Source organism: Dipodomys merriami, unplaced genomic scaffold (assembly GCF_024711535.1).
Source record: "Dipodomys merriami isolate MVZ:Mamm:240054 unplaced genomic scaffold, mDipMer1.0.p SCAF_44, whole genome shotgun sequence".
Lineage (NCBI taxonomy): Eukaryota > Metazoa > Chordata > Mammalia > Rodentia > Heteromyidae > Dipodomys > Dipodomys merriami.
Genome location: NW_027206002.1, coordinates 8,174,904 through 8,202,663, shown reverse-complemented (window position 1 = coordinate 8,202,663; position 27,760 = coordinate 8,174,904). Strand labels below are relative to the sequence as shown.

Here is a 27,760-nt window from a genome sequence, read left to right as displayed (position 1 = left end):
TGAACTCAGGGCCTGGGCGCTGTCCCTCAGCTCTTCAGCCTCAAGGTGAGCGCTCTACCCCTTGAGCCACAGCGCCACTTCTGGTTTTCTGGTGGTTTTTTCTTGGAGATCAGAGTCTCACAGACTTTCCTACCTGGGCTGGCTTGGAACCACGATCCTCAGATCTCAGCCTCCTGAGTAGCTAGGATGACAGGCGTGAGCCGTCAGTATCTGGCTCCATGTAACTTTTCAGTAGTGGACTGTCCATAGTAATACACCCAAGGCAGGAAAACAGATCAGGAAAGTCTTCTAGGGAGATGGAAACTGGGACCAGGATGGGCAAGTTCCATCCCGGGAAGGGCAGGGCAGCCTCAAAAAGCTGAGCCCATCCCCTGGTGCAGAAATTGAGGTGAGCAGAGCTGCAGTCTGCAGCCGCCCCGCGCACCTGACCTTCTTTCTGCATCAGGAAAATGTGCTGTGTCCTTTTCTGCTTGCTATGTGACCCTGAGGAAGGCGCCAGGCTGCACCCCCGCTGGGCGTGTGACTAGACTCCTTCGATGACGGCAGGGATTTGCACTGCCATGAAAGTAGGCAAGAAAGAGGTGTTCAAAACAGTACCCAGGCTTCTGGGGTATGCTGTTCAATGGTTTGGTATTTAGCATTTTGTGGAACAAGGAAGAACAGATTCAGGCTATTAGAAGATTTCGATTTACAGTGAGATGACGTTGAACCCACAACCCAACACAGAGTATAATGGTGTTTGGACCTGTGACTCGGTTGGTCATGATTACTGTCCTGATTTGACGTTAGCGGGTGAGGGCACTGGATCGTTTTCTCTTCTAAAGCAAATGTGTCTACCCGCAAACAGCCGCCACCTGGCACCAGAGAGCCGAGCGGGTCACAGTCCGTGCCCATACCAACCGCCGGTGACAGATGCCCAAAGTTTAGGTCCCCTCTGACTTTGTGTCTGTCCCTGCATGGACTGATCTTTGCGGTGATGATGACCTGCCCCATCTCTCAAAATGTCCCACGCTCTTGCCGGCCAATCAGTGGTCCCGCAACGTGAGGTGCCCCCTAGGGAAACAATAAATTAGGGACAAAGAAAAATAAGCTCCAAAGCTATTCGGGGAAAAGGAAGGCCAGCTCTTTGCCTCTGTCACCTCCTGGTCCTGATAGTACTTTTTTTCTTTTTAATTCACCTATCATGAGCTCTAGTTCTTTCTCCCAGTGCCCAAAAAAAAAAAAAAATCAGAGCTGTTTTCAACTCTGCTGCTCCTATATTGCGTCAAATGCTCCATTCCTCTCCAGTTTCGTGGGAGATTAACCTCTCTGGTTCACACCCATATGTCTGCCAGAATCTCTCCGGAGTGTGTGACAGTACGGGACCTTGAGGTCAAGAGCAGTGGATTTATTTCTCTTAAGGTCACACAGCCAATCAATTACGAGGTCGGCCTGAGGAATCACCAAAGCGGTGGGACTTATTTCAAGCTGGGTGCTGGTGGCTCATGCCTGCAATAAAAGAGAGACGGGGGAGAGAGAAAGAATAGTGGCATTGGCTAGATAGATATAAACTCCATAGACCGGGCCATCAGGAAGGAAGGGCAACTAGATTCTCACACAGGAGCTGAAGCTACTATCCACATGGACAATTTCTTCTTAAGGCTTAGCTGAGCCTCTGCAGTCTTCCCACTGACTGCCTCGGGTCCACCCAGCTTCTGTAGCATCATCTTTAACAATTTAAAGTCAACAGATCTTTAACCACTGAGGACGTTAATTACATGGAATGCCTTCCTGAAAACACCTCCAGTAACTCGGTGAAATAACTAGCGAACTCGACTCTTACACTAGTCTTCGTAGTCATTGAATCAACCCCGTTGGAGGCTGGATTTCCCTTCATAGAGTTCATCCTAAGCAAAGCAAGTTATTGAATTCACAAGCAAGTAGGAGAATCAGGCTCTCTCTTCTAGTTATCAGATACTATTAAATGGATTTTCTTTTTTAATTCTTACCCAGGTTTTGTTTTGGAAAGCATGCGTGTATGGCTGAAAAGTCATCTCCTTATAATTTTAAGCCGCTAATACAGTAAATATAAATGGATCTAATCTAAATGGATCTAATCTACATAAACAATAGCTGATTAGGCTTCTAAACAATTTTGGAGAATGTAAAGGAACTCTGATTGCAAATGGTGTCTAGACCATTATCCTATACAAATGGAATGATTATATCTAACCAGCTCATTACTCCTTCCTGCATCGGACATAAATCATTGTAAATGTCTCCTGCTTCACAGCAAACATGGTCTGAAAACTTGCCCAAACATCGTAAATATCAAAATGAATCCTTCTTCCCTCAGATGTTGATTTGAACAAATTATCGAAGACTCTCAAGCTCTTTTTTTTCCTAATGACTTCATCTGATTCTGTAAAAGACTTATTTGAATTTTGATTATCAGTATTTTCAACTTCAGTATTTTTCTTAGAGAACTCTTTATGTAGATTTCAGTAAGTTCTTCCTGTCCGTTGATTTACACAGTGGTCAAAGAATATATTTTTTTCTTGGTTGTGGGGCTTGAACTCAGGGCCTGGGCACTGTTCTTGAGCTTTTTTGCTTAAGGCTAGCGCTCTACCACTTTGAGCCACAGCTTCACTTCTGGTTTTTGAGTAGTTAATTGAAGATAAGAGTTGCACAGGAACTTCTTTGCCCAGGCTGGCTTCAAACCACGATCCTCAGATCTCAGCTTCCTGCGTAGCTGGGATTACAGGTGTGAGCCACCGGCACCTGGCTTATTTTTGAAACATTTTTATTCACACTTTACATTTTTTTAAAAAAATTAGCAAGCTGATGAAATTCACAAAATTGGGGAATTTTGGTAGCTCTGTACCCCAAAGAGAGAAAAAGAAACATCAATTTCTTCTTGGCTATTTAGTCACCTTTTAAGTAACTGGGGGGCAAAAAAAAAAAAAAAAAAAACCAGACACAAAAACAAAAGAAAGTTATAGAAAAACCAAAATTGTGACTACAACAAAAATGATCAAAAGATGGTACAAAACCGATTCACTGAAAATTAATCAACAAAATTGCATGACGTAATCTGAAACATGTTATAATTAGTATAGTGTCATCCTAATGAATCGAAAGGAGTCAGATAAGGATGGAACTCAGGGCCTCGCGCCAGCTGGGCTGCTGCTCCACCACGGTTACTTCACACAAGGTCTCCCTTTATATCTAGCTGCCTGTGTGGACTGCACTGCCCCTATCCTAATGCTTACTACAGCATCCGGGATGATTAGAAGGCACTCCCATGCCCAGCTTCTTCTGTTTAGATGGAGTTTCACAGATGTTTTGGTCCAGGCTATCCTGGAATCAAAATATACCCAAACTCAGCCTTGTAAATAGCAGGAGTATAGGTATAAGCTATTCTACCAGCTCCAAATCCCTTTTTAAATAAATCAAATCAAGCCAGGCGCTGGTGGCTCACACCTATAATCCTAGCTACTCAGGAGGCTGAGATCTGAGGATCGCAGTTCGAAGCCAATCAAAGGCAGGAAAGTCCGTGAGACTCTTTGTCTCCAAGAAACTATTCAGAAAAATCCAGAAGTGGTTCACTAGCTTTGACCACAGAGAGGCTCAGGGACAGCACCCAGGCCCTGAGTTCAAGACCCAGGACCAGAAAAAAAAAAAGTTACTGTCCAGAAAAAAATAAAATTATATTCTAGACTCTTCCAGTTACTTGGTGAACTTCACTTTGGGCTTGTGTCTTACAGCTGTTCAGATTTTAAATACTGTCAATACTGTTTTCCACTCGCAAAATTCCCTCACATATTTCTTCCCTGTAGTCTGAAAAGATCCGTAAGTATATATAAATTCGCAATTCCCCTAGCAACCAAGAGAGATCCTAAGTGGAAAACTGGATGATGTTAGATGTTATATTCCTTTCTTCCCACCTCTCTTGACTCCCAAACTTGGCCTTTTGCGTCCCTGCAGATAGGCCCATGGTATTTTCTACTCATCTCTTTATTTATGGACCCACCAATAATTAGCCATTCGTCCACCTGCTGCATGACACTTACCTACCCCAATTAGCTGAGTTACAAGAAACTCAGTGAAAGGTTTACAAGGAAATCGAAACTATCCATAAACTCATGAATAACCCTGGTGGGGTTTTTTTTCATATACTGGAAGTACCCACACAATCAGTAAGTATGATATATCGCTCCCACGTTTCTTATTTTGTATAATGAAACAGCAATCAATAAGAACTATGAGTCCTTGCTGAATGAGCCTTCTGGAACCTTGGGAGCAAATTCATCACCAGCCTGCATGGTTTTTTCTCTCATAAGTATCCTTGAGGCCCGGTACTGGCTCCTACTCCAGCCCCCACCACGAGAACTTCAAGGTTATAATTGTCTCCTGTTCGCTTAGATGCATCGCAAAGAGACAAAAGTATCTTCGCAGCGTGAGGAGAGAAGAAAATCACGGCTGCCTTTCCATCTTGCTGTCCCGTTGACTGCTAGAAAGCTGAAATGAATGCAAGAACCACATTGAACAGTGATGCCCTGTGCTAGCCGAGAACACTGACTCTACTGTTCACACCCACAAGCTGGGCTATTCTCTGCGTCCATTCCCGGCCTCTCCTTTTGCCTTTTCTTTCTTTAGTTCTTTCTTTCCCTGAGGCTCCTCTGTGAGTTTCAGAGTGACTGTTAGCTGAAGGTCTCACCTTGGCATAATCAGAGAAATGGAAAATGCCGTAGGATAAAGAAACACGCAAGCCACACTCGAGGGGAAACGGAGCCTCTCTTAAGGGTCTGTTTTCTGTGGCTTCTCATGGAGCCTGTTCCATGGAGACAGCAGCCCTGCTGAGGTAAGTAAAAGCATCCTGGCTCTGCTGGTGCCATGGGGACAGAGTCAAATGAATCGCTCGATCATCGACTGGAAGTTCTGAATCAGGCCTAGGAGGTAACTGTGTTTGCATTTGAAATTGCGTTTGATTTGCCAGGCATGAGGTGCTTGCTCCTTCTCTGACAGACTGTTGTATTTTCTTTCCGTGGGTTTCGTGATAGGCTGAGGGCAAATGCTACTTGCATCTGTAACAGAGTTTGAAGGTGGCGTGGACCAGGACGCATTCTGTGATAAACAAGAGAGCCTGCGTTTCGGCAGGCAGTCTGAGGAAGTGGATGGATTTGGTGCAGAAAGGAGCAGATGGGGTCGACGTCATTTCTATAATCCACTCTGGTGTGTGAGGACTCATGTTTAGGAAATGCCTGGCATACCCCTCAGAATACGTAGACACTTGCTACATGCTGAATTCCTTCCTGCATTATCTTGAAGCTGGTTGATTGTGTAACTTGAACATACCTCTAGCATCTGGCCTGCAGAGTTCTCATGTAGAAGGTGACAGCAAAGAAAACTTGGTGATCCAAAAGATACCCTGGAGTTCTTTTTACGTGTGTCAGTAGTGAGGCTGGAACTCAGGGCCTTAGACACTGTCCCTTAGCTGCTTCGCTCAAGTGGCTTTTTCATGGTTAATTGGAGACAAGATTCTCATGGGCTTTCCTGCCCGGACTGGCTTCAAACTACGATCCTCAGATCTCGGCCTCCTAAGTAGCTAGGATGACAGGTGTGAGCCCACCAGCAAGTGTCTAGTTCGCAACTAAAATGTATTTCTATGTGCATAGTGTGCCTGTCTGTATGTAGGTTCTCCATCTCCTGCCTTTCTACCTGTCTGGTTGTGACATAAGCAGCTTTCTTCCCCTGACAGGACACTTGAGGACTGGGGAATAATCTTGCAAGTGGACGGCTGTGTGGGGAACACAGAAACCGCCACATGAGGGATGTGATAGTGGCGTGGGTTTTAGAGTGCCGAGGTGATTTCATTGCGCTTTTATTATCATCCGTCAACCGTAAAGCAACACAAAGACCGGGAAATGGATGGTCTCCGCACTTCCTGAGGACCACGGTTTCCAGGAGTCGGTGTAAATATATTCAGAGAGACTCGTTCCTACTCAATAACCCGCGTTTTTCCTTCCGAATTGCTGATGCGTTTGCTTAGAGTGCCTGAAAGGCAGTTTGTCCTTTGCTGTCGAGTGAACTTGATAGAATAAAGAGAAGAAGCTGAAAAGTTCAATCATATCTTGTTGCTCCTTAGAGGAATTCCTTGACTATTTATTCTATTGAAGGAGGGACACAAAATGTGATGTTTCTTTGGGCTTTTACAGAATATCAACCAGATGTCAGGGAGCTGGCTCTGGTGGGCAGGAGCTACTAGCTGTAGCCTAGTGCCTTCCAGTACTTCCAGTACTAGCCAGTACCTTCCAGGGGACAGTAATGACTGGGGTTGGGCCTTGTTTAGAGGTGGAAAACAATTCGTGTTATAAACATACTAGAGCATGGTAGTCAATGCCTTTAATCCCAGCTACTCAAAAGGCAGAGATCAAGAGGATCATAGTTCACAACTAGCCTAGATAGAAAGTGAACAAGACCTCATCTCAACCAACAACAGCGCTTAGTGGGTGGTATCTCTGCAACCCCTGCTATGTGGATAGTGGCATAAGGCCAGCCAAGCCCCAAAAATGGGGGTGGGGCCAGAATTATACCTGAATTGAAGCCAAAAATTGAAGCCAAGCAATTGAAGCCAAAAAGGGATGGAGGGCAAGGCTCAGGTGGTAGAGCATCTGCCTAGCAAGTACAAGATCCTGAGTTTAAAGAGTTTAAGCCTTAGGACTTGTGTGTGTGTGTGTGTGTGTGTGTGTGTGTGTGTGTGTGTGTGTGTGTGTGATGTCTATATGTATGTACATATAGACATGGAAACTGACCCTGATGGAACTAGTCAAATATGATGTTGCAGGAAAAGACAAAGTCAGAATTAAAACCCAGGACGTCTGGTTCCAGTAGCTTCTTCTTTTTTTTTTTTTGGTCGATCGTGGGGCTTGCACTCTGGGCCTGGGCGCTGTCCTTCAGCTCTTCAGTTCAAGGCTAGCGCTCTACCACTTGAGCCACAACACCACTTCTGGCTTTTTCTACTTATGTGGTGCTGAGGAATTGAACCCAGGGCCTCATGCATGCAGGGCAAGCACTCTACCACTGAGCCACCTTCCCAGCCCCAGCTGCTGCTTCTTTAAGACTCAGAAATGCTTGATGTGAATGGGAGATCAAATGAAACCATAGGTACTGGGCCATTTTTGCACAAAAACAACTATTTCACACAGCACTGTCTAATACACATTGAGTACGTATAACATTAACCACAGTGGCTGCTGCTAATAATTACAGTAATAATAACATGGACTTTATTCTTTTCTTGTTTTGTCTTTTCTTTTTTGGTACTAAGGGTGAAACTCAGCATGTTGTGCTTGGTAGACAAGCACTTTGCTACTGCGCTACATCCCAACCCATGACCTCATGCTTGACTCTCACTGCTAATACAAGGAATGCAGATGGTATAATAATGTAAAACCTTAGCCTGAGCATCAGGACCTGAGGAGCCCTAAGAGATCAATCTTTGTCAGCTTAGTCCATGGGTACATTTTTTATTTTGCGTTTGGTTTGGTCCCGTACATCTCGGACCACTCTCTTCTCGTAGCCTGAGTGATGAATTTACAGCCGGATCCTGCGCAGCTCACCGTGCAAGTCTGACAACACGGGGCACGGTGTACAGTCTGCTCACATGGAGTTTACTGATCCAGTGCTTGAATGCCATAGTAAACTGCTTCTCACTCGAAGCATCTGCTCCCAATTTCTGCACAGTTCATCATCTGACACAGGTTTGTGTCTATACTTTGAGTGATGTTGGAGCTCTGTGAGATAGATGGGTAATAGACAGATAGATAGAGAGACAGAGAAAGAAATGATAGGTAGTAGATATATAAAGAGAGAGCTAGAGACATAATAGACAATAGATGATAGATATATAGAGAGAGAGATAATAGATTGCTAATAGTGATAGACAAATATATGAAGATAGATTGATAATAGTGATAGATTAATAGATAGATAGATAGATAGATAGATAGATAGATAGATAGAATTGTAAAAAAAAAAAAAAAGAAAAAGATCTAGAGGAGAGGAACTTAAAAGTTCCAACCACAAAAAAAAAAAAAATAAGAGAGGACAACGCTAAAGGACATGACAGAAGCATGTAGTGAATTATCTCTGTATCTCCATTAATGTGTATAGCTATTACCTGTCACACAAAAAATAATTCATAAAATATGAATAGATGCAGAAGGCCAAAAAAATTTGGATAACGGCCCCTCCCTTCAAACTTCTCTTTATGGTTAGGGTATCATGGGGGGGCGGGGCACCAGCAATAAGTACAGGAATCTCTCCAGGGTAAGACTCCAGTAGGGAAAGGATCATGGTGGGGGTACGGGTGGGGAAACAAACTCACAGCAGGGTCTGCAGAGTTAAGGGGTAAAGGAGATGCCTGTTTAGTTGAACAATGGGAAAGCAGCGAGGACAGCTATTTACATTCCGGCCTGTGTTTTCATCAGGAGGGCTTCTTTGCTAAGGGTTATTAACCGGAGGAGGGAATGACTCCCGACAAATGGTATTTTAATGATGAGCATAAACATGTGTCACTTTGACTGTGATTTCACTGGGATTACGCACAACCTATCTTGGTAGATGGATCTTGATCATCTATGTTAGAAGCTCGGCTGAATTCTGAGGACTGGCTTGGGGACTGGAAGTGCTAACGTGGGTTTTCCTTTCGGAAATGATTCCCTTCAACAGCAAACATGGAGCAAGGTTTCCCTGGGTGACATTTGGCTAGGCACAGAGGGGACACAGGAAGAATGGCATGCACCCTGGACCGCAGACATTTGTGATCCTGTGAAGAATATTCCAGAAGCATCACAGGATGAGAGTAGTGTTGCATGAGTAAACCAGCCTTTCTCATCTTCACTGCAGTTGATGTTTCTTCTAAGTGCTTTTAGGATCTTTCTAATAACAAAAAGAAATTTCTGCCGGGTGTTGGTGGCTCAGGCCTGTAACCCTGGCTACTGGGACCTGAGGTTCCCAGTTCAAAGCCAGCCCAGGCAGGAAAGTCCCTGTGAGACTCGTATCTCCAATGAACCACCAGAAAACTGGAAGTGGTGCTGTGGCTCAAAGTGGTAGAGCGCTCGCCTTGAACTGAAGAGCTCAGGGACAGAGTCTAGGCCCTGAGTTCAAACCCCATGGCTGCCAAGAGAGAAAGACAGACAAGAGAGAAAGAGAGACAGACAGACAGACAAAGACAGAGAGAATCCATAATGCCACAAGACACGATGAACTTAGACATCATGATTGTTGATCTATGATAGGACAATGAAGCAGATGCTTGACAGCTCACTCCTGTCATCCTAACTATTCAAAGTGCTGAGATCTGAGGATCCTGGTTCAAAGCCAGCCCAGCAAAGAAAAGTCTGTGAGACTCTTGCCTCCAATTAACCAGCAAAAAGGTCAAAACAGAGCTGTGGCTCTAGTAAAAGAGTACGTCTCTACCACTAGACGCTGTCCCTTGAGCAGAAATGCTACAAGAGTGCCCAGGCCCTGAGTTCAAGCCCCAGGACTGGTATTAAAAAAAAATAATAAAGTCATAGAGACTCAATGTATTGTCACAGCAATGCATAAAGCTAGCTGAGAAATGGTATTTAGCCTCTAGAAGGTTTGATTTTTGAGGATCACAGCCCAGGATTCTGTTTACCAGGGAAGAAGCAAAGCCCACAGAGAAGAGGCTTGCTCAAAGCTGAGGTCTCTGTTAGACAGACCCCACAGACCTGTTTTCTTTGCTGACATGCTTCTCTCCCTGGAAATCAGGCCTTCTGCTTGACTGTCTTGAGACATAGATGGGTATAAACATCTGTGAATGTGCTGGCCAGCTTGCCAGCAGTTAGAAATCCATGTTTCATCACAAAATGTCGTGAACTGCTTTCCACCCGCGGGAGCCAGGGTTTGGGGGTCAGCCTCTTCCCACCGGGCCAAGAGAGCAAAGACACAGCTTGGAATTCTGCGAGGAGCCCGACTAGTAAGCAACCTACCCTTTGTGTTGGGTGCAAAGAGGCCAGCTTAAAAATGAAAAAAAGTATCATCTTTTCAACCATTAATTAAGCCCGCTCTGTTATTCATAAAATAATGAAAACCAGAAAACCAATATCCAGCCCTTATTCAGTCTGAAGCTCCCTTTCAGGGTTTGTTTTTGTTTTGTTTTTATTAAATTACTAGAGACAAGAATCTTTTCTTGAAACTAGATAGGAATCTTAAATAGGTTCACTTACTTCAAAAACAAAGAATTCCTCTTCTTGGAGATTTCCCAAGATGGCTTATTCAAAATGAAGAAAAAGACTTGTTGCACTAGACATACTTTTTCAAAGAAGAGCAGAAATTATGCAGGCACCTTAAATGTCAAACAGAGAAAAATCTGGTATATTGAATCCGTTTCGAGAAGCTGATTATTAACAAAATTCTAATTAATAGCTGTAGAGCTCGTGGAAGATGATTTAGCATAATGAATCTTCACTTCTGACGGTGTGGCTGATTGCAAAGACCAAGTCTTGCAAGGCAATCTATTACATATTCTGAAAGTCACAAGTAAAAAATATACAGTGCCTATCCTCTTACAAGTATGCTTAAGTGCTCAAGGAGGTTTATTTAAAAGGCTGGGAAGGCAGCTCAGAGGTAGAGTGCTTGCTTTGCTTGTATAAGGCCCTGGGTTTGATTCCTTAGCACCACGTAAGCAGAAAAGGCTGGAAATGGTGCTGTGGCTCAAGTGGTAGAGTGCTAGCCTTGAGCTGAAGTGCTGAGGGACAGCGCCCAGGCCCAGAGTTCAGGCCCCACGACCGACAAAAAAAATAAAAGGAGAAAAAAAAAAGTTAAAGGCAAAAGAAGGACAGAAAACAAAAGAGCAATTGGAATCTTAAGGTCCAAGGAACGTGTTATCCTTGCATTAATATAAATTTCTGATTCTATAACTTAAAATTTTGATTTTGAAACACCCACAAACCAAGATTCTGGGCTGCAGCTATTTGAAGAATTTTTAAATAAGTCGTCGACATAAAGCCAGCAACTTCAAATGACTACAACTTCAGAACAACTAGAATTTGAAAAGAGTTCCCCACAGATAAAAGACACAAACCTGCCCTAGAACTTCACAGACTGTCTGTGTCTACTTCTCTTTCAAGTTTGACATTTCATGCCATCTACTTGAACCAGGAAATGTGGGCTATTTTAAATATGTTTCAGAATTTAGTTTTCAATGGATGCCATTTTTTATGTATTGAAACCATCCAGAGATCAGCAAATCACAACCCAAAGCTGAATGCGGCCAGCAGAGCTGGGCTGCCTGGTGATTCTCAGACAGAGACACTGGGCTAGGTAGGATTAAAGTCTCAGGAAAGCCAGAATAACAAGATCAGATTCCTGAGCAGCGCCTGAGCCTCAGCTTTCCTTCCATAGTAATTGGGGATGAACTCAGGACTTCATACTTACTAGACAAGTGTTCTACTAAAAGCCTTTCTTGCTTTTTTTTTCTCAGATAGAATCTCAACTTGAACTGTAATCCTCCTGTTTCTGCTTTTCTAGTAGCTAGGACTACAAATGAACACTGTTCTACCTGATGATTATTTTTTTTGGGAGGGGGAGGGGTCCGGTCCTGGAGCCTGAACTCTCGGCCTGGGCACTGTCCCTCAGCTCTTCAGCTCAAGGCTAGCGCTCTACCACTTGATCCACAGCACCACTTCTGGCTTTTTTTTCTTTTTGCTTATGTGGTGCTGGGGAATCGAACCCAGGGCCTCAGGCATGCAAGGCAAGCGCCCTACCACTGAGCCACCTTCCCAGCCCTTGATGATTATTTTTAAGATAAAGTCATGCCGACTTTTGCCTAGGCCAGTCTTATACCCTAATCCTATCTCGGTATCCTTTAGTAGTTGGAATTACAGGCATGTGTCAACACACCCACACAATGTATTCTTTACACCTTCTTGGATATCTTCACTCCTTTTTAATAATCTCTTGCTGCACCTCACCTTCAAACACAGCCTACTGACCCTCAGCTCTAATGTAAAAATTATATATTTTGAATAGGTAATGTAAGGATGTGGCAAAATTCAAAAGACCAAAAGAAATGATATTTAGAGCAAACATTAATTCTCCCTTCTTCAAATAGCTTGCTTACCAGACGTAGCCACAATTGCTGGCCAGACCCTCCCGTCTGTAAACATACGTGGAGAATTTCTTTTTCTTTTTCTTTTTTTTGGTTTTATTGTACTGTTTGTGGGTCTTTTTCTTTTTCTCCCATTCCTCCTTTTGTTGCTGTTTTTGATTTCTGTACCTTTTGTCTTGTATGTAAGTTGATCTGATTTGGGGAAGCACAGAAATAGTTGGGACAAAGGGTGAACTAATTCAGCAGTGACGCTCACTAGTCACTACGTTGGAAATGAACTTTACAACTTGTGGCGGAGGGGAGAGGAGAGGGAGAAAACAAGGGAGGAGGTGACACTGTTCAAAAAGAAATGTACTCATTCCCTGATTTATATAACTGTAACCCTTTTGCATATCACCTTCCTGATATACACAGAGACACATGTGTGCATGGAGACACACACACACACACACATACACATGAGCTCACAAGCATGCACACACCCATTGCCTCTGTTCTCCGGGGAATCTGGGCGGATGCATACCCCATCTCAAACCTGGAGCCATCTGCTCACACACATCTGCCAAATCCAGACAGAAGATCACATCGTTGGGGCTTCCCGGCCTGCCACAGACACTGTGCAAATGCCCTCTGGTGCCCAATATTTCACTCTACCTCGCTCCTGGGCAGGCAGCAAAACAGGTTTCTGGCTCTGGTGTTTGTCGGTTGGTTCCAGGTGACTCTCCTGGGCAGGCACCACCAAATGAGCGTGGCCCCCGGGCAGTGCCGGGTGCCTGTCCAAACCACGCGTCGCCAGCGCCGCAGGAACTCTGGTTCACTTTGAAAGTGAGCAGACAGCTCCAACCCCCAGGAAGGAGCTCCGTGGCTTAAGACGTACTTCATGCAGATTTCACAAGACTGTTAAATTTAACAAGACGCTGTTAAAAACCAGCAATGGTTTCATGTGGAGATGTTGAACTGCCACCTAGAAGGCATATGTTCGTATTCATTAATTACAGCCTTATTTTAATCACCCACATTATAAGAGTCCATATTTCCTATCCAGCTTGAATGTTAAATACATAGAGCCTAAATGTAATATGTCAACAGTGATATATATATATATATATATATATATATATATATATATATATATATATATATAATCTTTAAGATCACTTTTTTCCTCTCCAAAGGAGAATAAAACTTGCAAATTCCAGACTCGCAAATTCTAGTTTTCAAACTCTAGTCTAATGCTCAAGAGCCTGGATGGGGTCTTTGCATCAAGATGAATCCAGGCCTCCTACATGTGTCTTCATTTGGAAAATACCAGTCCTAATGCTCACTCACATTAGGACGTGGAAGGAAGGGCTTGCTCCAGGACTGCCCACAATTGAACTCTAGTTTGTTCACTGGGCAAACATTCATAAAGCGCTCTTTATGTACCACAGCACAATATGACATCTCATGCTCTTACCATATACAAACACGTATGTAATTGATACTGGCCTAACCTTACAAAGGAGAGGCGCAGATTCTTATGGGATGTGTACTTACGTTATGACGGGATGTGTACTTATATTATTATACAATGTGTGCTTATATGGTTATGGGGTTTGTACTTAGAAAAGATCTCCTTCGGAAGTGGTGCTGTGGCTCAAGTGGTACAGTGCTCGCCTTGAGCCCCACAACCAACCAGAAAAAAAAAAAGATCTCCTTCTTGTTAGGCGTTTCGATGGATGTAAGACCTGCTCATCTTTGTGCAGGTGCAGAACTTGAACTTTTTGTTGTTGTTATTTAGCTTCTGTCCGATTTTGTTACAAATTCAGGCTTTTGAAATCAAGAGGCCACAAAGCGTGATGGGATCTACCACGATCTCAGCCTCCCCGTGAGTCCTGCATGGACAGAATTAAAAGACACCTTCGCATTGATTAGCAGCCTCAGGCATACACAAGGTACTCGGCAAACATTAATTAATAACTAAGGAGATGCTCAATAAGCGTTTGTGAAATGAATAAAACAGGGGTGATGGGGGAAGGATCGGAGGACCTTTCCAGTCCCTCGGATTATCCGTCTTTTTCTCTGTATCATGACAGTTGAGTTCCAGGGTTGGGCCCTAGAGTAAAACAACGATCCAACTGCTCACAAGCTATGAGAGCTACAACAAGCAGTGCCTTCCTGTGCATCTGTTTACCACTCTGGTTGGTGGGGATTAAGTCAGATCACACCAGCACAGGTCCTGGCACATGGTGGTCCTGGTGGCCATGTTGACTGAGGTCATGGTAGCTGGCAAGTGGTTGTGTGTTGTTGAGTCCCTATGGCACAACTCAACAGCTACAGCACCTTCCTTCTACGGAAGAGAATAAGTGAGCTTTGTGGAGCTAAGCTTCTGCAGCCATCAACCCCGGGCCCCAATAGGCCCTCCCCTTCGAGCAGGCGTACTTCCCATGGACAAGTGGAGGAAAGGGGTGGGGGGGGCACGTGTGGGGGGGGCGGCGGGGGGGGCTGCAAGTAAGTCCTGCATTTTCTCAGCAGTTAAGACAGCACACGGATGACCCCTGATTGCTTAGTCTCCTGCCATTTGGGGGAAAGGAAGTGGAGTTTACAGAATTGTGGACCCAGCAGAGAGGGCTATGAGAAGCCAGGCTGCAGCCATTTGCTGTTGGCACCGGGCAGGCCTAGGGGAGGAAGGACACAAAGGCTGTGAGCAGAGGCGGGGCTTCTGGTGGGAACTTAGCCCTTCCCTTGGCTTTGGGTGTTGGTCCTATCTGGGCGCTGGTGGGGGGGATGGGGGAGAGGAGCTAGGACTTTTTGTTTGTTGTAGGAATGATCATCCCTGCATTTATCTATTGTTGGATGTTTAGCAATATCTCTGGCCTTGCCCTATTTGTGATGATAATTAAAACTGCATCTAGATATTGTCAGATACCTTTTTGGTATCCCGGCTGGGAGCTGTGCATATGTTTAGCAAATGGTTTGTGCAAGGAAGTGAGCGACAAGATCAGCGTGGCGGAAATCCCTCCATCTCCACCGACAGAGCTTGGGGATCCTTGGGGACCCCGCCACCAGATGTAAACTTCATCTAGACTCTCGTATGTGCCCTGATCCAACAACTATCTCTGCGTTAGATCCCCTGTCAGGTATTTCCATAGACCAGGTGGATAAAACTCCAGAATCTCCCATGTATCTGGGAAGGGTTGGGCGGATTGCGTGTCTCCTGATGAAAAGCAAGACCCCAACTTGAGATCCACATTCGGAGTCTTCTTGATTTGCTGAACTTGGGATACATGTGGACCAGAGGGCTCATTCCCAGGCATCCATTAAAATCAGTACTTTATCTCTTTCCTTCCCTAGACCAGTGCAGCTGGATGCAAAAATTGAATCTTTGGGGTGTTTTGTGCTAGGCAGGACTATATTCTTTGGGTCCTGAGGTGATCCTGGCACCTTTATTATTTCCATTTTTCTAGGTGGGGACTCAGAGAGTTTAAGGGGCTCTCAAAAGTCACTTCTCCGGGAAGCTGTGGAGCCAGGATTGAACCCCCATGTATGGAATGAATGCCCACGCTGGCATGGTGCGGTCGCATAGCGTGGACGTGAAGTACCAATCACCATTCGGACGCGACTCTCAACACATGACCTCTGTTTTTCCTTATCATCACCCCCATGGCCGGCTTTCCTTCTTAAATGAGACAGTGCCTATGGAATTTGGTTGACTGCTTGTCAACATTCTTAGTGCTCCAATCCCAAAATCCTTATTACAGCTGTTAACCAACCAGTGAGGCTCAAATTCCAAGTCAGAAAAAGTGTGTGTGTGTGTGTGTGTGATTTAAATCTACCAATGGGTGAGTACCTTCTGAGAAGCAAGGAGGGAAATGACGTCTCCAGCCGAGAACTCCAAACTGTACCCCAGCTGCACCAAAGCTGTGCTCAAGAGAACCTTCTGCCCTATTTCCCCATCTGCCTGGTCTCCACCCCTCCAGATACCCCCCCCCCAGCCCGGTCAGGTGTGTTCTCCTCCGATCTTTGACTGCCAGCACTCGCGAATGGCTTCATTTGGACTCTAATCAGGCACCTGAATCCCAGTCATCCATCGATATTTTTTTTTCTTTTTGGCCTCATGCTGGAAATCTCGGTTGTGCATCAGACGGAGCACGCTTTCCGCCCGGCTGCGTAAGCTCCTTGCCCAGCTGTGTCAGCAAAGCAAAGGCCCGCATTGACTTATTGGGACTGCAGAGTGTGTCCTGAGGGGGAGGGGGAGAGAAGGAGGGAGGGGGCAAGGGCCTGGGGAAGGCTGAGGTTGACACGGGGCACCACCCTGTCTCTGGAAGAAAAGGGGGGAGTCGAGTCAGAATGCCGAGGCAGACTCCTCCTGGCTGACACATTAAACTGGAGCTTGGGAAACTTGACATGGTTCCTGGTGGACGTGGGTTTGACCAGTGGCCCATCTCCCCGGAGCCTGCGCAGTCACGCTGTGGGGCATCTCAGCCGTGAGGAAGGATGCGGGGAAGGGTCTCACGGGATGACATGGACACACCTGGTAGAACTTTTGAAAACTGAAGGCTGGAAAAAAGTATCAACCCCTACTATAAACTACCGCCCCAGCCCCCTAGGACTGCCACAACAAACACCCGCATTTGAAGTCTATAAACCCAGGAAGATTTTTTCTTCCCCAGGGCCGTTTTCTCTCTGAAGGCTCCAGCCCCAGGAACTACAGAGCGGCCCGTGTCCTTGACCGTCCTTGGCATTGCTTTGCTGGTCGTTTCAAAGCCGCCTCTGTTTCTGTCTGCCTGCGTTCTTGCGTTCTTGTTTCTTTTCTCTCGGCCTCTGTGTGTTTTCTGTTAGAAAGACCCAGGTCTCTGCTCAGCCTGGGTGGCTCACGCTATCATCCTCATTATTCAAGGGGGCAGAGATCTGAGAATCAATTTGAAGCTGGCCCAGGTAGACAAACTCAAGTGGTAGAGCGCCGGTCATGAGGGAAAATAACCAAGCCAGAGCAAGAGGCCCCGGGTTCCAGCCCCGGACCCTGGCTCCAAAAACAAGACACAGGTCTTTGATTGATGGTATGGTCGCCCTCATCCTATATGATCTCCTCTTAGCAAAGCACCTCTGCAAAGATGTTTCCCAGGAAGTCACAGTCTTGGGTTCTGAATTTTCCTGGATTTTAGGGGTACACGATGCCCCAGCTCCCCAATGCCACCAGATGGGTCTGATCCCTGCTGATTGCCCTGGGTTCACTAAACAAACCTTAGCTCCTTCCTACCTTGCTTAATCCCTTTCAGCCTCCCAGGATTCTCTGCCTTTTCTCTTCCCTCACCCCAAGGCTACCTCCTTGATCTCCAAGGCTCAATTTAACTACCACTTCCTCAAAGACACCTTTCTGCACCCACCCTATTCAGCTACCCGCTCCTTTATCTCTCCTGTCTCCACATTTGATTTTTTTTTCTCATATTAAGTGCCCTGTAGTCCCCTTTGCACACGGGTGTGCATTTGGGCATTTTCTGGGCTCACTAACATACGTACTCGTCTTCCAGAAGTGCCAATAACTTATTTCCTCCTAGTCTGTGTGGCAGTCACTTTATAACGGCCATGTCTTCCATGATTCTTAAATGAATCGTTATTGAGTAAAGAAACCTCTAAGTGCCTGTCCTGGGTGAAGCCAGGTTTTGTGTATTTGCAGGCGACACGGAGTGGATGAAACCGAAGCTTTGCCTGAGGTTCTACCCCTAAGAACTTAGACAGGAGGCAAGAACAAAGGGGATATAAATAACCCTAAAATCAGAACTCTTCAGGCCAGGCACAGAGGGACTGGGGGAGAAACATGCCACAGAGCAAGCCGTGGAACCAAGCTGGCCGGCTCTCGGGGGAGCGGAGGGACGCAGGTGGAGAGGAATGCGGAAAGTTGCTTTCAGGGCAGAAGAGAGCTGGTGTTGACCAAAACACTGAGAGTAATGAGTAATTGCACATGGCCATGGGCGCCCTCTGGGGTGCACATCTGTGGGCTGGATTTGGGGGGGCCATGTAGAGTGGCGGGGGGCGGGTGGGGATCCTGAGTCCAGCTGCTCCCGGGTGCGGGGAAGTCAGAGACACAACACTGCACATGAGGCCACTGTCTCTGCTTCCCCTCGAGGTCTTGCAATTAAATGAGACCCCTGGGTCACACTCCCGGTCCTGGGTACTACAGAAGCCAGACGAGTTCTGTATACGCCATCTTATTTTCTGGGTTAGTGGCCTTCCTCTCTCCAGTTCCTACCTGTTGGAAGGTCTGTTGGGGATGTCTGGCAGAACTCAGTCCTGTCCTTCCTAGAGCGAATGGCGTTCAGCCGTTGACTCCGAGATACAGCCGGCCCCTGGCAACCACCTTTGAAAACTTCCTTTGCTCCGATTCCTCCTTTGTGCGTGCAGGTGATCAGGATCAAGCTCAGTCAAGACTGTTCTCTTCCAGTCTTCTGTAGTGTGGAAATTTCCTGCAGCGTTTGGAGGAGATTTGGGGAGGGGGAGGGGGTGGTCAGGTAACACACACTTTGAGAAGGAATTTTTGTTAATGAATTACCCTGAACCTCAACTCTAGGAGTCTCTGTGTGTGTGTGTGCGTGTGTGTGTGTGTGTGTGTGTGTATGTGTGTGTGATAAGGACTTTTATGTAGATGCTTGGTAAGGAGATACCATAGTGGAATGGCGGATGGATGGATCACTGTTGAAATGGAAGGGGACAAGTTGCGTGCTGCGTGGACCTCTCCACACGGACCATCAGGAGAGACTGCTCCTCATGCGTTCATCCGTTTATCCCTTGTCAGCTTGGAGGGTCTTCCTACCCCGGCTGGCCTCCCGGCAGCTGACGAGTCACTTTTGTGCTTATCATATATCAGTGTCCTGCGCCATAGCAGGTGTCCTCTAGCAAGCTGGCCCGTTCTGGACAGATGGTGGAATGGAAAATCAGCATGATCTCTGGCAGCTCCGTAGGGATGTACTTACCTTTGTGTCCCAACTAGTCAGCATAGCGCCTTTCCCACCGTAGGTGCTCGCTAAATGCTGGTCAGATGGAGAAGTAAAAGCATCCCGACCAATCGCCACCGGAATCAATGTCCTTCAGCGCAGGCTGTTGAAGGGAGTTATTGAGTTAGAGAATCGAGGACTTGACAGCCATTCTCTGGCCTCTCTCCCAGGGCCTTTTTAGAACAGGCAAGTTAATTATGGACCCAGATTAACAGTTTCTTTTTGGATACAGTCAAAGTAAAACCAGCAGGATGCAATTTAGCTCTTCCCTACTTTCCAAATAGCAGCAAATTTTCATACAAAACAAAGAGACACTTGAATTGCAAATTGCTTAGAGAATCAGCTAGCAACCCCAAAGGAAGAATATTTCTGCTACTTTCAAAGCCAGACTACTGCCTTTTCCGATCTAAACATGTAGTTAGGGGCTGGGGCGGTGGGGAGGGGAGGCTGGAGGGAATTCACAAAAGCCTAAGTGTCTTACTGCTTCAACCCTTGGCCAGGTGAAGGAAGAACCATTCCTTAAAGTTCACTAGAGAGCTCCAGCATCTTCTCTGTTCAGAATATTTTCCTCTTCTCCTGATTAGCTCAGAGTATCACCCTCTACTGATGGCGAGATTGTCTACCCCAGGGGTGCAGGTAGTGACCATACTATATAAAGCAGGTGGTAAGGATGTGGGAATGTCCTTGCCGATGTAGGTGAAGGTCAGGATGAGACTCAGACCCCATCATTGATCCTGCAGGGATCCTGGACCAATGTTGACGGTCCTGAGAAGTCAGCAGTTCAGATTATCGATCAACATATTCTTCTTCGCTGTCACCTCTGATGAATAGAAAAGCAATACCACCTACTGGCTGGAGCTGACAGAGGGGTCAGTGGTCATAACTTGTGATCTAGCATGACTTCCTTATTTGATAGATATGGAAACGGGTCAGTGGAAAGAAATAATTCATCAAAGATCGCACACAATGGCCAAATCATGTCTTATCTTTGCTCAATTGGTGCTTCCATTACAGCTCTTCTCTATCCACTGCCCACTACGGGACCTGGGTCGGTTTCCTTTTCACAAAAGCACTTACAGACCTATTTGTCTGGTTTCAGAAAAGAATTTCTATTTGGAGGCTACAGCAAAGATAAGGAAATGTACAACTGAATCTCACGATGGTGCCATTTGGTTGATGGAGATACCGGAGACCAGGGGGTGGGCGGGCTGACCAGTCAGATGCAGGCTGCCACTAGAAACAGCCACTGGAGGGCAAGGGGGCAGCCCAGTGGGGTACCCCCAAACAGATGGTAGGGACATTAGGGAAAGGGCTACAGTCGTGTCTGCATAAAACAGTCAGGCAGGTGACAGACATGAGCAAGAGACCAGGTGGAACTCTAAGGAAACTGAGTCATTTGTTTCTTTTATTCTCATACTCTCATGACTCAGTTTCCCTACAGGGACTGTGCCAAAGGAAGTCACAGGCCCGGCCTGAGAGATCGTTGATGGCACAGGTGAGGGTTTTTACATGAGGTCTAACATTCACCTTTCAGCCATCGTTTTCAGTGTTTAAATGTAGAGTTTGTTTGTTGTTGCTGCTCCTCCTGCTGCTGCAAAACTGGGATTCAGACACAGAACCTGATGCTTTGCCCAGTGGCTGGCTGGCGCTCTACCAACTGAGCCACGCCTCCAATCCCTCAATATAGTCACTTAAAGAAAATATAAATCAAAACACAAGAAGAGGGAGGAGTTAGAATCGGGGCTCTGGCTGCCTCCCGGCAACATTTGCTGAATGACCTGTGCCCTGAGGGCGGACGGGGCACTGGGTGGGTCAGTCAGTGAGCAGAGGGGGTTTTCTTGTGTTTAGTCTGATCAGAGGCCAGCTGAGAAAGGCTAGCCTGAGGATGAGCAGGTCAGGGGTGAGTTGGAAGAAATCAAGGCTGTCCATAGCTTTGGGACAAAAGTTCCTGGGAGAGCAAGAAAGGGTACCAACCGGTTGCTGGCTACTGCGACTGAGCTGGTTAAAATACTACCAGTGATCTCCCTTCTGATCCTAGAGCTGATGTCTTCATTTTATTCACAGCAGAAACATTGAGTCAGAAAAGATGAGTATGCTTGTAACAGCAGAATAAAGTAGAAGAGACCCCCACACACACCCCTACACACATAAGAAGGGGGTCTGGGCCTCCCCCATGCTAACCTCTCTGTGGGCAAGGTAAGAATTGCGATCTCTGCCCTGTCTTCTTGTACAGATGAGGGTTTTTTTTTTTTTAATGAGAAAAAACAGCCAACTAGACAGAGCCAAAACCAACCATAAAAGCAGAACACCTAAATTCATTTAAGTAGAAAAGAAAGGGGGAGGGACATGTATAATTGGTTCATACTCCTGAAAACTGAAGCATGCCAATCCTACCTGGATCCAAGGGCCTAACTCATCCCAGGGCTGGACGGTCTTCATTCATAACCACGGCCTTCACCCTGGCGGGCCCCAAAGCTGTGTGTTCACCACGGTTCACCATGGCCAAGTGCAGGAGATCCGTAGCCTCTCTTCCTCTTTTCCACTTTCAATGTAAGTTTCACAGTCCTGAGCCAAGGGCTGCGGCCGTTCCTCAGCCACTCAGTGCGGCCAGGGTAGGATGCAGCAAAGGGCAGGATGGCGTCATGGTCCATGCAGGCATTTAGATTGGGTGCAGGGAACATGTCATGAGCATGCTCAGAACAACTCCCGGGAACGTGTCCAGCCCCACCTGCTTTACATGGTAGTGGCTGGAATGAAAAGGGCAAAGAATGCTTAATTGTTTGCCTGATCACCAAAATGAGGTGGTATATTTCCTACGTTGCTTTTCCTTCCTGTGTCTTGCAGGCTTGCTTGGATAGGAAGATCAAGACTGGCTTTCCGATGAAAGCGAGGGTGTGAATGGTGAGTGGTTTGTAGGATTACTCCTCGGTACTTGGTTACAGATTCCTTTCTGGTGCCAGGATAAGCTTCATTAAACTAAAATTCTTTTCTCCAGACCATTTAACAAATACCAACTGAGTTCATGGATAAATGAGATGCCAAGTATTATGGCAGAGAGTGAGAGGGAAAAAAAACTATACACAGATTTAAGATGTTTTGATGTGTTTGGGACTACTGTGAGTATGGAACATGTGGTTAAATAGTAATTTTGAGGTTGTTTGCCCTCACACAGGAAGTGTTAAGGTAGGGCAGGGCTGTCAATGGAGTAAGTGTATTACGTTGGTTCTGACATCTCCAGAAGAAATGTCTTTCTCACTTCTCGGCTTTTATCGATCTTTCCAGAAAACTTGCACTCAAATCATCTTCCAGAATGTGTCACAATACCTTTGTGACAAAGTGTACAGGACTAACACCATTGGAGAAGGAGACCAGTCATGGGCTTCCTGAAGCAGATGATTGCATAGAAGATAGTGATGTGTGGCCCAAACTAAGGTCTTGCTAGAAAGAAGGAGATAGAGAGGGTGACTGTTTGTTGAAAAGGCCATTATTGCTTTAAGACAAATCTTGTTCCGGTGGCCAAGTTCTAAGATCTTGTACGTTCAGTCAGTACTGAAAAAGCAGGCACCCAGCCTTGGCTCACTTCCCTTTAGTCATGAGAAACATTAAAAAAAAAACTTGGAAATTCTCTTGACTCTGTATATAAAACCCAAGGCATTATCGTTAATACCATATGCAGTCTGTTTCTCCAATTTACATAATTATAAACTCCCCCTCCAAGAGTAAACATCTCTGCCAACTTTTCAAAAAAAAAACTACAAAGCAGTATTAAATATGCATTGTTAATTTGACTTTCTAATTTGTCGTGGTTCTTCACAAAGATAGGCATAACTCCACAGATACTGAGTACTTACTAAAAGCTTCCACCTGTCTGAAGAGAAGTCAACAGGAAAGGAAAATCTAAACGCTGGGTTTTGATAGCTCAAGAATTTGAGTTGCTGCCAGAAAACTACCTATAGGAGTTCACTTCATTTACATGATGTTCACATTCGTTCCATGCACTGCTAGCTCAAGTCCAGGCAATTGCTTTCTGCACAGACAAATAGAATAACATTTTCTTAAGATGCCTTTAATTTTAAGAGTCCACTGTGAACTGGACATATAGTGGGACAATTATAATAACTGATCTCTCTTTAAACCCCATAGAAATCTCTGCATTGGGCCCTGAAGCTCCCAGCTATTGTATACATATGCTGCCTGAGGAAAGTGGAATATTAATTTAGGATGACATTCCTTGATTTTAAGTTTGTCGGTTAGTTCCAGTAATGACTGGAATTTGAGATATTGATGTTCACATGCATAGAAGTCCTCCCAAAAGTTGCATTACAGATTATGTATATAAATGTATGTATAGGCATCCATATTTAATGGAGATACACCATGTGTGTGCATTAGGATGTGTCATAAGGTTTTGTTTGTGTGTATGTGTGAGGTTCTAGGATTGAACCCAGAGCATTGCACCTGCTAGGCAAGCACTTTGCTGCTGAGGTACAACCCAGCCCTGATGTGTCCTAAGGGAATCCTTTTATGTCACTATTTAATGTGCTTTTGCGTGGGACAACATAAGATAGATGTCTTTTTATTGCAGAGCGTGTGTAATATATATATATATATATATATATATATATATATATATATATTCATGTCATTTTTTCCCGTTGAGCTTCATTTCTGTTGGTCCTTACAGGCTGGGCTCCTATAGAAAGGGGTGGTAAAAATGACAGGAGGAAGAAAATGAGGACGGAGTATATTAGTAACGATGAGAGGGCTGTGATTATGACAAGCAATTAGTCTGTGTGTGTTTCAACCACGTCTACCATCAGTTCTTTGTGTAGAGACTGTCGAAGGATTGTGGGCAGGACTGAGCTTTATTTGTAGTTGTTGCTCCTCAGCACCACATAGCAGATGCCTGCTGTAGTCACGTGACTACACCTGTGTGTGTATGTGGGTGGTGAACATGGGATTGAATCTTGTAGATGGTCTTTCATGAAGGAACAGGAGTTGGAAGAAGTTCCAAACCAGTGATTTGATTCTCCTCCGACCTCCTTAACCCTCAGTATCTTTCCCTCTGTTAGGACTTTCCATCCTCCCCAGTGGAAATGCATAGTTCTCCGATTCTAGTTTCTATGCCAGCAATATAAGGGAAAAGATGGTTCTGAATCAGGAAATCCTACGGAATGAGCAGATGGGAGCCCATGGACATTATCTACCCTAATTCAGTCAAGTCCTAGAGCCCGGTGTGCAATCCGTTTTGCTGACTGACATTTGATCTGGTGTGGTTTTTTTTTTTCTTTGCTAACGTTTGATTTATTTTAACTCCACTTTCTCTAAACAAGAGGAAGTTCTATGGAACTGTGAAAATCAGTCAGGACAGACTCAGAAAAGTGACTTTATCCTGAATTCTGCCCATTTTACCCCATGGGGGGAGTGGGGTGGGGGGTTCCTGTAGTGTTGTGCCAGTTTGATTTGCTCCAAAACATGCTGCAAAGAGAAGTTGATTTCCTCTTTCCACAAATCTGATGGATGCACTCGCCTTTTCAATATCCATTTTCTGTCTGTAGAACTCGGGGTTTTATCTAAAGTTTCCTGAATCCTTGGCCTCTTCCCCAAAGAAGTGAGAAAACCATTTTCAAACTTTCTTCCTCATTTGACCTCCTCCACCCCCATCAAAAACCAACACCACCTGAGCTTCCTTGACTTAGAGCAGCATGGACCAAGAAACCATTCACACATTCCCCAACCGCCTCCCCACCGCAAGACAGAAGTGAGATTGCTATTGGCAACTCAAGGTGAGATCAATACCAGCCATTTTTCCAGGCAGCCCCTGGTAATTGAGGGAGAATATCCATTTTCTTAAGGTCCTCGGGACTTACACAAGCAGGTTATGTTTTTAAAGGACCATCTCCTGAGATCCATTTAACCTATCCTTTTTCTATTTTCCAACTATGTCTCCACTTCAACTCATGCAATGGAGCAGGTGGCCAAGTAAAGAATGAGTACATAAGAAGGAATTATTTCAATAGCATTAGACACCAAAGATTCATTTATCCCCGTCCTCATTTGATCATTTTATGATCTGCCCTTTCTGTACAGTGGCCATTTTGAATGAATTACGGAACAGAGGGGAAGCTGATGGGGCAGCAGTGAGTTCTTGGGGGAGGGAACCATTCTTTTTAAATAGTAAACATAACCTTCGAATCAGTAGGACAGGTGTCCTTTGCCTCATGTGTGACCGTGGTGGGTACGGGATGTTTGGTCTGGGGTCTCCATCCCAGGATTTCTCACCAGGCCCTAATCACAGTTTGGAGCGGAGACTGTGTTCTCATTCGAAAGCTGGCCCGGGGATGGGCCCATTCCAAGCTTCCTCTCCCAGCCGGTGGTCCCGTAGATTTGCACAGAGGGTCTCAGTGTCTCGCTGACCATTGTCCAGATGCTGCTTTGACAGTTCTTCACAAGCAGCCCTTTCTGTTTGGGCAGGCTTGCAGGTAGCATGGGCCAAGACGTTAGCAAGAGGGAAGCTACTCATAATCATAGATGTGACATCCCATCTGTTTGCACAATGTGTTTGCTAGACAGCCATGGTGAGGCCTGGATGATGGACAGACACTCTCATCCTGCTCCTGACGGGTGAGGGACGCTGGGACAGAAAGGCACAAGTCACTTACGAAAGGTAGCACAGCTAATAAGGGCAGAGCTGGAATATAGACACGGCTCCATCCTAACGTCAAAGCTAGGACGTGGCCACTCTTGCTTTTGTCTCCCGGGGATGATTCTACAAGGAGGTTCATGTGCAAAATCGTTCAGAATTCATCTTGACTCTGTGGGTAAGACATCCAGCAAGTAGGTCGTAGGCTGTGATCGAACATCAGCAAAGCTTCCTTTGTGGACGGCTGTGGCACAGGAATGCAAGTTCTGTGATCAGCTTGCAGTGGATGGTCCCTGCCAGGCCTGGGAATCTCTCTCACTTTGAGTGGGAGTCGCGTCTAGCTCAGAAGCCCCTCGGGGGCATCGGGTGTGCTTAATGGAGACTCTCGGAGCCAGCCAAACAGGTGAAAGTGGTTGTCAGCCTCTTTGAACGCTGTTCCTCCTGCTGTGAATGCTGGGAGAAATACCTAATGGATTGTGACAAGGATTCGTGGAGGGCCTTGAGGAAGGGTGCTTATTGCAGAGCGAGAGAATCTTTTCTCTGAGCCTTGGAGCTGTGCGCTTCCCTGTGGAGTGGGAGACACAATGTTTGATTTCAGACACAGGGGAGACCTCCGATCGGTTCAGGTGCTGACTTCAAGAAAGGATCTGGACTTTGTAAGGATCTGTTTATTGTTGTGTTCCAATTACGTACATGTATGTTTTTAATTAAGTAATTCATGTGCATGGTAAAATTTTAAGAAGGCTTAAAGTGTTATCCAGTGAAAATTTAGCCTTCCACGGAGCCTGTCTTCAAAGTCTGCACTCTGTTCCCCAAAATCAACCACAAATATTGCGTATCATTAAGTTTACATGGATACAATTGCAATGTGACAGCCTCACACACACACACACACATACACCCATTATTTAACCTTCAACGGTTTACTATCTGGATCAGATGACCCCTCCCCACAAGATCCCACCCATTTCTAGCATTGCCCAGCTGTGCCATGTGCACTTGTATTACATGTCGGGCATAAGGTCTGGCCCGGGTGCCTGCCTTAAATTGGTTGCTTGGGTCAGAGCCTACCAGATGTGGCAAGCTCCCCGCCCCCCGCCATTCCTGTTGCCTCCGGTTGGTTAACTAGGAGAATAATTAACAGCTGCTCAACTGACATGCCTTCGGATGACGCATCGTGTCCTGGCGGGCGTGAAAAACACACACACTGAGACCCAGACCCAGGGGATGAGCAGGATGAGCAGGATGCTGGCCTGGTAGACGGAAGTTTTCCCACATGTCACGTGAAAGAACTGTACACAATACCACTGATGGCTGTGCGTAGAAATGCCAGCTTACAGCAGTAGCTACCTGAGAGATCCTGTTTTATCCCAGAGTTGGAGTGAGGCCTGAAGCCTGGTGAATAAGAAGAGCCTGGGGCCAGTCTAGCTGGATTGAAACCCACCTGTGTCCCTCAGTGACTCTGTCCTCCTGCATATTTTTCCACCTCTCTGAACGCATCCATTACCTCGCCTGTGAAAGGCAGCTGTACCTCCCTGGTAGTAGACCCACAGAAAGCCCTGGTTACCCTTGCCTTGATCTATAATTGTGCCTGAAAGATTGTTTCTTCCCATTTCATAAACGTGCAACTTCCCAATAAGTGGAGATAATTTACCGGAGTCCGAAAGTAGCAGAAGTGGGATTGGAACTCAGGACCAAACTGCCTCATGAGTTCTGCAAATACATGAACCATGTGCTTCCTGGATTCCTAGCTAATTTTCATTGAAGATCTAATGTTTGCAGAGAGTAGAATGAATTGTGAAACTCATGTAGAAAGAAGAAGCTGGTGTCAGGGTAACACATGCCACTCCTGCATTAGATTATGTCTGATCTCACCTAAGTTGGGTTTCCTCCCCCCTATTTTTGTACCTCTGACTTTCTGTTTTTTGTTGGTAGTGGTAGTTTTTTTGTGCCAGTACTGGGGTTTGAATTCAGGGCCTTGTGCTCTCATTTTCACTTTTTTGCTCAGGCTGGTGCTCTACCACTTGA

At 45.7% G+C, this 27,760-nt stretch overlaps 1 protein-coding gene and 1 long non-coding RNA gene across 4 annotated transcripts in view; one reads left to right on the top strand and one right to left on the bottom strand.

Annotated features, from left to right (window-relative positions):
* Positions 1–27,760, top strand: part of Atp10b (ATPase phospholipid transporting 10B (putative)) — a 143,239-nt gene that overhangs the window by 11,719 nt on the left and 103,760 nt on the right. The window contains exon 1 of one of the 2 annotated variants that reach the window (XM_069993948.1): positions 21,777–21,990. The exons of the other annotated variant lie outside the window; for it this stretch is intronic. Coding sequence (XP_069850049.1) covers positions 21,988–21,990 — 3 coding nt within the window. The 5' untranslated portion in view covers positions 21,777–21,987. Of the gene's footprint in view, positions 1–21,776; positions 21,991–27,760 lie in introns of those variants that run through there. 2 annotated transcript variants of the gene reach the window in all.
* LOC138808003 (uncharacterized) lies at positions 433–21,742 on the bottom strand. 2 transcript variants are annotated; one of them, XR_011366364.1, is made up of 7 exons: positions 21,484–21,742; positions 19,069–19,192; positions 18,348–18,561; positions 12,773–13,015; positions 12,131–12,310; positions 10,236–10,354; positions 433–1,488 (listed from the first exon to the last, which is right to left on the bottom strand). It is a non-coding gene; the product is annotated as an uncharacterized lncRNA (long non-coding RNA). The 2 variants fall into 2 exon arrangements; XR_011366365.1 differs by lacking the exon at positions 433–1,488 and adding an exon at positions 7,501–7,775.